At 40.2% G+C, this 13,452-nt stretch overlaps 2 protein-coding genes across 12 annotated transcripts in view; one reads left to right on the top strand and one right to left on the bottom strand.

The window, feature by feature from the left end:
- The window catches only part of CAPZA1 (capping actin protein of muscle Z-line subunit alpha 1), a 47,465-nt gene extending 46,138 nt beyond the window's left edge, over positions 1-1,327 (bottom strand). The window contains exon 1 of the mRNA XM_067727286.1: positions 1,255-1,327. Within this exon, the coding sequence (XP_067583387.1) occupies positions 1,255-1,293 (39 nt within the window). The 5' untranslated portion in view covers positions 1,294-1,327. The remainder of the gene's footprint in view (positions 1-1,254) is intronic.
- Positions 830-13,452, top strand: part of ST7L (suppression of tumorigenicity 7 like) — a 150,839-nt gene continuing 138,216 nt past the window's right edge. For 3 of the 11 annotated variants that reach the window (XM_067727265.1, XM_067727264.1, XM_067727267.1), the window contains exons 1-4: positions 1,974-2,216; positions 3,934-4,016; positions 7,373-7,535; positions 12,832-12,886. In XM_067727265.1, the coding sequence (XP_067583366.1) occupies positions 2,009-2,216; positions 3,934-4,016; positions 7,373-7,535; positions 12,832-12,886 (509 nt within the window). In that variant the 5' untranslated portion in view covers positions 1,974-2,008. Of the gene's footprint in view, positions 990-1,324; positions 1,462-1,971; positions 2,217-3,933; positions 4,017-7,372; positions 7,536-12,831; positions 12,887-13,452 lie in introns of those variants that run through there. The other 8 variants (XM_067727271.1, XM_067727269.1, XM_067727273.1 and 5 more) reach the window with 7 other exon arrangements.

The following is a 13,452-nucleotide window of genomic DNA, read 5'->3' as shown; positions in this document are numbered from 1 at the left end:
ATTATTCTGTACAGAGGACTCTTGGATCATGAACAGTCCCCTTTGCCATCCCAATCTCTTTTATTAAAAGAGGAAAACCCCAGATACATTTACAGAGCATTCAAGGGTGTACATTTTGTAAAAACCACTGTGGAAAACAAAAGACATAATTCTTGTCCTTTTACGAGTTATGTAATGAACCATTGTAATTTCCAGGGACTCTAAAATCTTCAACATATTTACTGAAAAGCCTGACAAACTGTTAAGAAAGGTGTGCAGCTGTCAGGAAAAAAGTTATTCCACCTAAGGTGAAATATTCTTTTGTATTTAAGACACTTTTAAAGAAATTAATTGTACAAATTACTCAGTGTCAAGTTCAACTATAATCAAAAAGATACCACACTGGAGCACCAAAGAAGGCAGGATGCTTTGTCCAGACTTGAATGTGTTAACATGAAGTTTATGTGCTACATAAAACCTTTCTGGAGTTAAAAAGAAAAACTCATTGGCTAGCCTTGTTAACAAGAAATGGAAAACTATTTTTCAAAAATTATCGTTAAAAGATTGTAAGATGGAAGGGATGGAGTCACCGCGGGCGCCGTATACATACAATCAAGGGAGTGTCTACACAGAAAAGAGTGGTGTTCAAATCCTGAAGCAAATGTCCCTGAGGCTTACACATTTACTACTGCGAATTAGTTCAGCCGACAGCATGTGGGAAAACGGGTGTGTGTGGATAGGCGGCCAACACCTTAGAGACCTCTCCCTGTCGAGAAGTCGTGACAGCAAAATCACTTCCTGAGGAAGGAGGAGCAAAAGGGAAGTTAAGAGGCCACCCTGACCAGGAAGTGACTCGCCCTAAGCTAGCCCCAATCATAGCTAAAGATGGGGGGATGGGGTGAGCCCCAGCAGCTAAAGGCGGTAAAATAACTGCTTCTTGATACGTCGCGACATCATCATCGCCCCCTCTCTTAAATACAAAAAAGAGTCCACAGTCACGATTCAATAAGGTAAAGTCTCTTCTCTCGCAGGAAGGCCACTGGGCTGTGCGTCAGGCCCGGGGGGAAAAGAGAGTTGAGGAATGGGGAACTGGGGCCACCGTGAGGCAGAGGAAAGCCCCTCAAGAGGGAAGCATCCCGACTGCGGAGAGCGTATGCCAGCAAAGGCCAAGACGCTTCTTTCTTCTGGGGGTACTGCCGGGGTTCCCACTGCAGCCGGGTCGGGGCCCCGTTCCCTGTCCCGGGAAGAGGTAAAAAAGAGAGGCGGACCCCTTACCTTCTCCTCATCCGACACCCGATCCTCGAAGTCGGCCATCTTGGGCTGCTCTGGCCCAGCCCGGCCCTGGCGCGAGGCAGGCCGGGAAGGAGGCCGAATGATGGAATCACAGCGAAGGCCGTCTGAAGGATCCGCCCGGAAACGCCGACCGCTAGGGCGCCATGTCAGTTACGGGCGTGGGTCATGGGCCCGGGCGCCGACGCCCCAGTAAGTCGGCGTGACTTAAATGACTTTAAGTCTAATATTTTTCTCACTGAGTTACATTAATTTCCCCATTCATCTATGGGACGTTGGGAGCGTGCTTCGGCTGGTATTGGCGCCCGAGCTCCGGCCGACCAAATTGCAGTCGCTACTCCTGTAGATTTTCCCAGTACCAGTGCTCTCCATGGCAGCCGAGTCCAAAGGGCTAAGTGCTGCTCCGACTCTGGAACGGTCGGTGGCTTTTTCAACCCCAGGAATGGTGTGGAAGGTGACCCTCACGCGTATGGAGGTTAAAACACTTCACTCCGGGTCACATCTCAGCCCAGTTCCTCCAGAATAGGTGCCGCTATCCGCCCCTTCCCTCCCTCGGAAGGAATAGGTAGCCCCAGTCCTTGGGCGCTCCTCCACCTTCCAAATCTTCTCGGTCCCTGTTCCCTGGGACTCTCAGCCTTCACAGAGGCCAACTTCAGGTCCGCCACTATCCCAGGATTCCCGACTCCCGGTTTCCTGCCCTTCTCCCCTCCCAACTCCCGGCGCCACCGGGAGCGGCAAGATGGCGGACGGTGACGGCTTAGATGAAGCAACGGCAGCTGCGGCGTCTCCTCCTGCTCCTGCTCCCGGCCTGAGCCCGCCGCTGGGCTGGAGGGAGCGGCTGCGGGCCGGGCTGGCGGGCACTGGGGCCTCGCTGTGGTTCGTGGCGGGGCTGGGGCTGCTTTACGCTCTGAGGGTCCCGCTGAGGCTGTGTGAGAATTTGGCAGCGGGTGAGAGGCCCAGAGCTCCCGAGGGACGGGCGGGCGTGGGGGATTGGGGGGCAGGAGAGGTGCCGGGGGCAAGGGCCAAAGGGCAGAGATTTTCAGTATCACTGGAGGGCTTCGCAGAATGAGTCGGTGTGTGCGACCGAGTGAGTTCTTTTTCTCTTGGGCCGCTACTCCGCAGCTGATTGCCAAACCTGAGCTGCAACTACCGGCTCCTCCCTAAAGCTCTTAAGGTCCGCCCTCTCCCTTCTGTCCTCGTTTACCCGAGGAGAAGCCACCTGATAAAATGTAAGCTTCAGGTGGTAGGGCAGATGAGAGCATTTTCAGACTTGAATGCAGAATTTATACACACCTTTTGATTCTCTTGCCACTCAGCTGAGAGAACCCACACCCAGACAATAAAAATCTGAAAGAAACCAACACGATCTTAGCCAGCCATTCTCATGTTTTAAAATAGTTTTGTCAGGAAATAGTTTTCGTGATATTTTTGTCCGTTCTCTGTTTTAGGCTTTATCTTGAGTAATAAAATAGAACAGTACAGGAAGTAAAGAGAAAGAGAGCCACAAACAGCAGTGGGTTCTTTCCTTAGTTCCTTCTTTCAACATTTGTAGAGAGCTTGCTGTGTAGTGTGGGCTGAAGTTACAAAGACGTATAAGAGGTGATGATTCCCTTGGATTCTGCAAATATTATTCTTTAGCTGTAGCCAGGACAGAGTGGATGGGAGCCAGGGCCTCTTACCATGTCATTACAAATTGGTAACCTCAGATTAAAATGGAAGTATTTCTGTTATGGGATCTTTATGACTATCAGTACTGTGTTTTATTTTCCTGTAACAAGAGAAGGCAAATGTCCCCTTTTCTATTCCGTGAAATGACATGAAAGACTGTGAGATAATGTTCTGAAATGTTTTGGACATTTTAAGAACATAGTATGTAAATTCAGATGCAACTAACACACTAAAATACGCTAGATAAATTGGCCTTCCTAGACTGTTTGAAAAGCTAATTTGGTGTTTCTGTTACAGGTTAATGAAGTGACTACTAATGGTTTGTATGCTCAGTGAAATGTTATTCATTGAGTTTATCATTTTTTTTTTTACATATTAACTAGATACACCATTTAGATGAGAGTCAATGACTTTACAGATTTTTGTTTCTTTCTAAAACCCAAAGTATTTATGAGACAATTATTTGAAGTGAAGAATGTGGTCCAGGTTTTCAGTGAATCAGGTTTAGGAAGCTCTTAGTTTGCTATTCTTTTTGGGTTATTTTGCCTCTGTAGCTGACATACCAAATACACACACTGTTTCCTTCCCTCTAATTTGAAACACTGGTTTGTATCTCACCAAAATAATTAGGAAGTAGTTTTAATCCTCCTTTGTAACAGTATATTTGTTCATATTATCCTTATGGAATTGCAAAAGTTCTTGTCTAAATTATGATATTCCTGGTTTTATTCTCAACAGCAAGCTAAATGATCTCATTTTGATTTGCTTATTTAACAAATCAGCAGTGTAAAATCCTACCCTTACATATGTGAAGGCATTTTAAAGATGTGATACAATGAAAATTTAAAGTAGCTTTTTAAAAATTACAATTTTCTCAAATGAATCTCATATTAGATATTAATACTACTTGTGTCCCTCCACTCATAAAGACACCTGCATATTTGTAACTTGGGTACTTATTTTTTTTAACTTTGATTTTTTTATTCTTTTTGGCAGTGACAGTATTTTTAAATTCATTGACGCCCAAATTCTATGTGGCACTTACAGGGACATCTTCTTTGATATCAGGACTAATATTTGTAAGTAGTTTCCATTTCCTTCCTTCCATTTCCTTTGGTGTTTATCTAAAAATCAAATCTCTTTAAATAGTTATTATAATAATTAAAAATACTTATAGATCAGCATTCTCAAAATTTTCCACATTCTCAAAATGTGAAAAAATATTTTAAAAAACACTGCAACTTCCTCTCCACTTTTAGAGATTGATAGTATTCATTTGTGTATAAAAGACTGTTTATTGTATGTTGGGGGGTGTAGTGGGAGGTGGGTTGTGATGTAAATGCTTGCAGGCTCGGCTTAGTAACAAAAATGAGTAAAATTGGCAGAGTGTAAAAATTGAAATTTTTATTTACTTTGAAGACTGGGTAATCTGGACAGTACATGCTCCTTCTAGAAAAGGCTAAAGCTAATTGTTGCCGTGTAGACTTGCAGACCAGTATTACCAGGACCAGGTCTTCCAATTTTTTCAGACGATTTCAAGAGAACCTGGATATAAAGTTTTTATATAAAATCTTCCAATACTTTAATGTCGGCAACATCGGGCAGACTAAAAATTTATCTGTCTTGAATTAGGCTTATAGGCTGCCAGTTACCTTCTCTAGAGTGTTTAAGAGCAGAGTTTGTGAGACAGGCTAACCATCACTTTAGTTGTATGACTTCAAGAAAGTGAATTAACTTTTCTAAAGCTCCAATTTCCTCATCTGTACACTGGAGATAATAATAGTATCAACTTGGAAATTCCTTGGTGGTCTAGTGGTTTGGGACTCAACTCAATTAATTTTTAAAAAAATTAATTAATTAGGGCTTCCCTGCTGGCGCAGTGGTTGAGAGTCCGCCTGCCGATGCAGGGGACGCGGGTTCGTGCCCCGGTCCAGGAGGATCCCGCGTGCCGCGGAGTGGCTGGGCCCGTGGGCCGTGGCTGCTGGGCCTGCGTGTCTGGAGCCTGTGCTCTGAAGCGGGAGAGGCCGCAGCGGGGAGAGGCCCGCGTACCGCAAGAAAAAAAAAAAAAAAAATTAATTTTTGGCTGCATTGAGTCTTCGTTACTGCGTGCAGGTTTTCTCTAGTTGTGGTAAGTGGGGGCTACTCTTCATTGCGGTGCACAGGCTTCTCATTTCAGTGGTTTCTCTTGTTGTGGAGCACAGGCTCTAGGGCAGCACACGGGCTTGTGGCTGTGGCTCGTAGGTTCTAGAGTGCAGGCTAAGTAGTTGTGGCGCACGGGCTCAATTGCTTCTCAGCGTGTGGGATCTTCCCGGACCAGGGCTTGAACCTGTGTCTCCTGCGTTGGCAGGAGGATTCTCAACCACCGAGCCACCAGGGAAGCCCCAAAGGACTCCACACTTTCACTGCCGAGGCCCGGGTTGTATCCCTGGTCAGGGAATTAAGATCCCATGAGCCACCCGGTGTAGCCAAAAAAAAAAAAAAAAAAAAAAAATCAACTTAATAGTTATGAGGATTAAATGAGATAGTGTGTGTGAAAGCTTGCAGCAACATGACATACACTAATGAATTTTGGCCACGTTATTCTAAGAAGTGCCACAATAAAGAAACCTGTTTAATTCAGCTTTCCCTTGCTTTATTTAACCAAGCTATCATTTGTATTTTAAAAATATTTTTTAAATTTTTATAATCTTTATTAACATCCCTGGGAACTGGTGTTTCATAGTATAAACTTTGGAAAAATACTGCTACAGATAAAAATCTTAGGAAGTATTATGGCATGCATGGCCAATGAAATTTTTCTGTATTTTTTTCTCATCTCTAGGTGGTGCTCTATAACTATAGTAGAAATGTAAAAATAATAGCATTTATATTGGAGTGGTTTTTTGTTTTGTTTTGTTTTTTTAAATAGGGACGAACACTTGACCATTTTGTTGAAGTGAAATACCAGATGAGAAAGCAATTTTTCTCTTGACTTAAAAAAAATTATTGAGGAATTCTGGGTGAAAACTCTGTTATTAAAAGCCTCAAAATTTATTGATTTATAAAGCCTACTCATAATTTAGCATATTTTGTCATAGCATATAAAAATCTAAATAAAGAAGATAAACTATCTTTAAACAGCTGATGTAGTAGAAAGAGCATTGGTCTTGGAACCAGCAGATGTAGTTTTGAGTCTTGACTCTGCCATTTACTATCTGATAACTTTGGGCAAGTCACATGAATTCTGAGTCCTAATTTCCTCATTTATAAGGAGGGGAGAAAACTTACATTTATATAATATATAACTTACATATGTAATATGTAAAAGTGTTTAAAATTTGTTGTTACTTTTTTTAAACCAACATTTTAAATTTACAAAACTTAAGAATTCAAGTAACATTTTAAAGGTTAAACTGTGTCATTCCCCTTGAAATATTGATGAGTTTTTATTAGCAAAGTTTATTTATAATTTCTTTTACCACCTGAAATGAGAAAGCTAGTTGTGCTGCTTGTGTTATTTCTACCTGAAGAGGTAATGTGCTTGGAAGCTGAAGAATAGCAACAAAGCCAGTTGTTTAACTAATTATTACGAGTAAAAAGATTACTCTGAAAGGAGAATAAAAGAGCCAATGGGAGTGCATAACATAGCTTTCTGTTCTGTGGAATCAGGAAAAGTTCCCTAGGACATGTCATTTAAGCTCAGACCCAAAGGAGCCAGCAAAAGGAGTTGAAAAGGCTGGAGTATCCGAATATGAAACATTCTGCTCATTCAACACAGAGAGCTCCTTTTGATTCCTCTTCTTATAACAATGATAAACCATGGAAACAGAAAGAAAGGAATATCCTGATTTTTAAATGGTTCAATATGGGAATCAACTTGACTCTTAACCTACATTAATAATACTGCCAAATACTGGAGTAGTACTTTGTTGTTTAAAAGCACTTACAATTCTTGTTAACCATATTTACTAGATAGGACATTGAGGCTCTGAGAGGTTAGAAGTTAACTTCCCCAAAACACACAGCTAATATATGGCTGAATTGGGAGTCAAATGTAGGCATTCTAACCCTAGTCTAGTGGTTAATCCACCATGCTAGTTGTTTCAAAATTGTTTTTCTTTTAATTATGCTACAGATAGACTAAAATGACATTATAATGTAAGTTACATTATTTATAGCTTAAACACTTCTTACTGTTTTTTTAATGCTTTATTTACAGACGTATTCTAGTGTTGCCTAAGCTTGTCTGAATTTCATTACAAAGTTGTAAAAAGGCATTTTACCTTGGCTTGGCATGTGTTATCAGGGAATCTTGTGTTTGGCTTATTTTTTGGAAGGAGGGCACATTTCAAATGCTGAATTAAACAGGAACATCTTGAGAGAATGTTTTGATTTGAGGTCATATATCTGCTGATTAATTCTATTTTAAGTGAAAGATGTTTTCTGTTTGTCACAGATATTTGAATGGTGGTACTTCCATAAGCATGGCACATCTTTTATTGAGCAAGTATCTGTAAGCCATTTGCGACCACTGATGGGAGGAACAGAAGGCAGCATTTCAGAGCCAGGTTCTCCTTCCAGCAGCAGAGAAAGTGAAACCAGCAGACAGAATTTGTCAGGTGACTACTACTGACTTAATGTGTGTTCAAAGCTGTATTGTTAAGATTGTGTTTGGCTGTGGCAGATAGAAAACTCATAACAGTAGAGAGCAGTTTGTCTTTCCTTTAAATATAGGTAATCCATGGCTGATATGGAGAGCAATGATTATCAGAGACCTAGACTCCTTCTATTTTGTTTGCGACCATCTCCAATGCAGTTTTTCCTTGTGGTTCCAGACAGTTCCTCTGGCTTCAGCCATCATGTCCACAGTCTAGTCATCAGGAAGGAGAATAAGCCAGGAGAAGACGCTTTCCCCACCCCCCACCCCACAGCAACCAAGGACACTTCCGAGCAGCGTCATATACTATTTCAACTTACTTTCTACTGGTCAGATCTTTGTCATATAAACAGAACTAGCTGTAAGGGAGGCTAGAAATTGTAATCATTTTCTCAGTGTATATATGCACAGGTGATAAGGGGATCTTATTACTGTTAAAGGAGAGAACAAAGACAATTAGCCATCTCTGCCGAGAGAGCAAAGTTAGGAAAAATAGCTTTTCTTCTCAGTATATTTACAAAGACATCAAAATCTGTTATTCTTGTATGGATAATCTGTTGTCATACATAAACTGTAGACTATTCCTCTATATGTATCTAGTAATTATGCAATTAGGAAAGTAAAATATTTGAAGCCAGATAGAAATCACATTTTTGGATTATTGTTTCTTTCATTTGGTATAGGTTATAATCATACAGTTAACTCGTACAAATGAGTTAATTCTGCAGAATGTCATAATGTCTCATTTGTTCAGTAAGCCTAACCACTAGGGTTATATTAATTTAGTAGAAAAATACTACCTGAGTGCAGTTGCTGGCACTTTTTAGGTGTGATCAGGGAAAGTCTGTAAGAAAGAACTCTTTAAACTGAGCCCTAAAGCTTGAGTGGGGGACTTCCCCGGTGGCGTAGTGGTTAAGAATCTGCCTGCCAATGCAGGGGACGCGGGTTTGAGCCCTGGTCCGGGAAGATCCCACATGCCGTGGAGCAACAAAGCCTGTGAACCACAACTACTGAGCCTGTGCTCTAGAGCCTGGAAGCCACAACTACTGAGCCCTCGCACCACAACTACTGAAGCCTGCGCACCTAGAGCCCATGCTCCGCAGCTAGAGAAGCCACCACAATGAGAAGCCCATACACCGCAACGAAGAGTAGCCTCCACTCACCACAACTAGAGAAAGCCCACGTGAAGCAACGAAGACCCAATGCAGCCATAAATAAGTAAATAAATAAAAAAAAAAAGCTTGAGTGGGTGTTGACCAGGATTAGTAGGGATGAGGTTGGCAGCCATTCAGGAGTACGGGAAGGAATAATGGTAATTTTCTCTGCCCTACTCCTTTCTCCCCTTTCATGAAATAATTACAGAACTCTTAAGAATAAGGCATATTAAGATGAATATGAGGGACTTCCCTAGAGGTCCAGTGGTAAAGAATCCACCATACAGTGCAGGGGACACGGGTTCGATCCCTGGTCAGGGAACTAAGATCCTACATGCTACGGGGCAACTAAGACTGCGTGCCACAACTACTGAGCTTGCGCGCCTCAACTAGAACCTGCATGCTGCAAACTACAGAGCTCACGCTCTGGAACCCGCATGCCACAACTACAGAGCCCATGTGCCCTGGAGCCTGTGCACCACAACTAAAGAGAAAACCCGCATGCTGCAACTAGAGAGAAGCCCGCACACCACAACGAAGATCCTGCGTGCTGCAACTAAGACCCCATGCAGCCAAAAATTAAATAAATAAATCAATAAACAAATAATAAATCTTAAAAAAAAAGGTGAATATGACATAGATGTGTCCCCAAGAAGCTCAGAGTCCAGTATGTAAATAATTATAACGATAATGCATTATACAGTCTTATTCCCTATTGTGAGATTGAGTATACCATTGCATAATGAAAGTGAAGATAACCTTAAGAACATTCCAGCTTAGTATAGGATACAGACATATAAATAAGTGATGGCAAAAGATACAAAAGATACTTTTATATAGTGTATGGAAGATACTATGGTGACGAAAAGAGGGAATGGTCAGTTATTCTTGGAAGGAAGGCCACAAAATGTTTCACAGAAGAGATGCATGAATTGACCTCAGAAGTGAGTCACAGTTCTCCTTTGGTTCCACTTTCTCTCCCTGGGTAGCTGCATCTCCTTCTATAGTATTATCATCCACAGACATATGTATTGGGAGAACCAATGTTAACTTTCTGTCCCCAAGCTCTCTTTTATGTTCTAGACCCACATTTCTAACTCTTTGCTAGAAATCTCCACCTTTGATGGCCCTAAGCAACCCTAAACTCGTTCTGTCCAAAGTGAAACTGCTAATTATCTTCTTTTAATAGGTACCTTCCATAATCCTAAAATCTATTAATTTCCAAAATAGAAACCTTTGAGTTGTTTTAGATTATATCTCTTTTATTTCCCCTTCCTTCTCCAGACTATTGACCCTCATCGTATGCTATTGATTCCCCTCAAAAATTACCTTGACTCTATTTTACCTTCTTTTTCAACATTCAGTGTCCCATATGTAGGCCTTAGATATCTCTTTCCTGGACTATTGCTGTATACCCTAACTGGTTTCTCTGCCTATGATACTTCTCCTTTTAGTACATTCTCTCCCCTTACTATGTAAAAAAGTGTTTCTCAAATTTTTTAGATTCCGGAATCGTTTATACTCCTAAAAATTATTGAGGACCTCAAGAGCTTTTGTTTATATATTGATTATGTCCCCAATATTTACCATATTAGAAATTAAAACAGAAATTAAAAAAATATTTATTTATTATTTTTAAAATAACAGGAAACCCATTGCATGTTCACATAGTTCTATGAACTGAACTGTGTCTCTCCCCCACCTCAAATTCATATGTTGAAGCTGTAACCTCTAATGTAACTATATTTGGAGGCAGGACTTTTAGGAGACAATTAAGGTTAAATGAGGTTGTAAGGGTGGGGTTCTAATGTGATAGGATTGGTAGCCTTAGGAGAAGAAGAGAGATTAATTTCTCTCTCCACTATGGGAGGAGACATGTAAGGACACAGGAAGAAGGCAGCCATCTGTAAGCCAGGAAGAGAGCTCTTACCAGAACCTAACCATGTTGGCACCCTGATTTCAGACTTCCAGACTTCAGAACTGTGAGAAAATAAATTTCTGTTGTTTAAGTCACCCAATCTATGGTATTTAGTTATGGCAGCCTGAACTAATACACATATCATGAAAAATAATTATATTTTCCAAAACAAGAAAATTTTAATCAGAAGACTGCCATTTCTTTACATTTATTTAAATCTCTTTAATATCTAGCTTAATAAAAAATTGCTTATTCTCATATCTGCTTCTGCATTGTTGTGAAATGTTGTTTTGCTTGACATCTATGAAGAAAATCTGTTCTCACACAGATATGTAGTTGGAAAAGGGAAAAGTATTTTAATAACCTTTCAGAAGGTTGTGGATATTCATTTTCAATACAACACCAAAATTTACTGAGGTACTTTCTTAAAGTTTAGTTGCAATGTGGAATCTGAAGCTATATCAGTTAACTTGCCATGTTCTGTACATTAAAATCCCTTGGTGTCCCATTTTGAATGGGTCTTTCACTTATGAATAATTTTATAAATCATGCATTGGCCATTTGGAAAATACTCGTTCCCTGAGTTATACGTGTCTTCCAAATATTGAAATATTGTATAATTTTTTAAAATGACGTTTGTTAATATCACCACTAATCTCACAGGAAAGCCTTTAAGTTGAGAAATTGTCAAGCTCATGGTAACTGATACAAGTTTTTCAAAATTCTAGTATGTACTTGAAAGCTCAAGTTTTATCATTGGCAGCAAATGCTACTTTTTCTTCCTTGAATTTGACAGATTCACTTTGTTCAACTTTGAGAAAATATTTGCCAGGTATCTGTCTGAATAATCATAAATTTGTCTGTTAGTGACTCTTTCAAGTAAAAGTGAGATTCCATGAAAAAAAAAAAAAAGGTCAGTCCAGCTCAAAAAACAATTGCTTGTACTGGAGACAACCATCATATTTGGTTGCCTTGTTTACTGGAGTGGGGGTGAGGAATCCAATGACCACTACTTTAAAGTGCCAGCAGTTTTACCAACCTTTGAGTTGTACCATTAGCCCAACTTTGCAGGACTGGGACTAGTGTGAGGTTAAGTCAGGTGCTTGGGGCACAAAATTTAAGGACGCCCTTACTCTCAGGGTTGGGTTCAAATCAACAAGTTAAAAAGGCAAACAATGTCTTAGCATTTATTATGAAACGAGTTGTTACTTTGCAGTTCCATGAATGATACTTTGAGAACTGCTGATCTAACCAAAGTCTTGATATTTGTTATTTTTCTGTTTATAAACCTTTGATGGCTTCTGATTGACTAAGGATAATGTCTAAACTCTTTACATGGTATGTAAGCCCCTTCATCAATTTCCCCCAGTCTATTTTCTAGCCTCATTTACAGCTCTCCCTCTCACCTTCTACCATGTACTCTAACCTAAGTACGCTGTGTGGTTTTCTCATACTTCTCTGCTTAGAATGTTCTTCATCTGGCAACCTTCTACTTATTTTTACAGTGGTTCAAGTTTAAATGTCACAACCTTTCTAAAGTCTCCCCTAATTTCTCCAGAGCAAACTTAATCACTTCCTTTTTTTCTCTTGGAACAAAATATATCTCTATCATAGCACTTATCACACAGTGTAGGTGATAGTTTACATAACTAATTCTCATGCTACACTTAATTCAGTTAAGTTAGTTCCAAATGCTGTGGTTCCAGAAGTACAAAATGAGCAAAGTTTTTTTTGAGCACAGGTTCCAGACGCGCAGGCTCAGTGGCCATGGCTCATGGGCCCAGCCGCTCCGCGGCATGTGGGATCTTCCCAGACTGGGGCACGAACCCGTGTCCCCTGCATCGGCATGCAGACTCTCAACCACTGCACCACCAGGGAAGCCCCTGAGCAAAGTTTTAAAAGCTTATATTTTAAAGGAGAAACTGAAAACTAGATAGTCACATTGTAATATGGTAAGTGTGGTACTTGAATTGTGAACCAAATGCTATGGAGACAGAAATAAGGGAATGACTAGATTTGGTTGTACACTGCATGACAGCAGGGTGGTCCATGCCTTATTCATCTTTGTGCTATATGTGGCTAGCACTGTACTTAGCATACAGTGACTATACATGTTGACCAAATTAAGATTTAACTACATTTGATTAAACTGTCTTATTTTCCCCCTTTTTCTCTTTGTTTTTTAGAATGCAAGGTATGGAGAAATCCTCTAAATCTTTTCAGAGGAGCAGAATATAGGAGGTATTACATTTTGCTTTCAGTATAATTATGGCATTGGTTTTAGAATAAAAGTATTATGGAAAAATTTATTTTTACAAATATATCACAGCTCTTCTGGTTGGAGATACTGATATAAGGTAAAATGATTAGCCCAAGGTTTAATTGGCGGCATCTTGACTATATTTACTTTTATAATCATGAGAAACATTGCTTCAAACCATATGTTTGTGATGTAAGTATACATTTGGCTCTTGGTTTATGGCAGAAAGCCTTTTCAAAGAATTCATGAGATAGAGAAAAAATTGCAAATGTCAGCATATTCCTGTGCACATGTGCTCAATTGCAAACTTTATTTGACGATTCACTAGAAAATATCAATCTGAATGTGAATATAAATTTCATTTGTGCAACAGTACAGAGCATAATACTTTTATACTGTATTTCGTATTGCCATTCCCTAGCTACACTATTGTGTCCATTTCTCTTCTGGTTTTTATTCTAAATGAGAAAACGACTTTTGAAAAACTTATGACCAAAGATACTTTACTTTTGTTTTGGGAAGGGCTGTGTTTTACCTGGAGGTAGAC

Source organism: Pseudorca crassidens, chromosome 2 (assembly GCF_039906515.1).
Source record: "Pseudorca crassidens isolate mPseCra1 chromosome 2, mPseCra1.hap1, whole genome shotgun sequence".
Lineage (NCBI taxonomy): Eukaryota > Metazoa > Chordata > Mammalia > Artiodactyla > Delphinidae > Pseudorca > Pseudorca crassidens.
The sequence above is the reverse complement of the archived record's forward strand: the minus strand, read 5'-3'. Positions and strand labels throughout refer to the sequence as shown.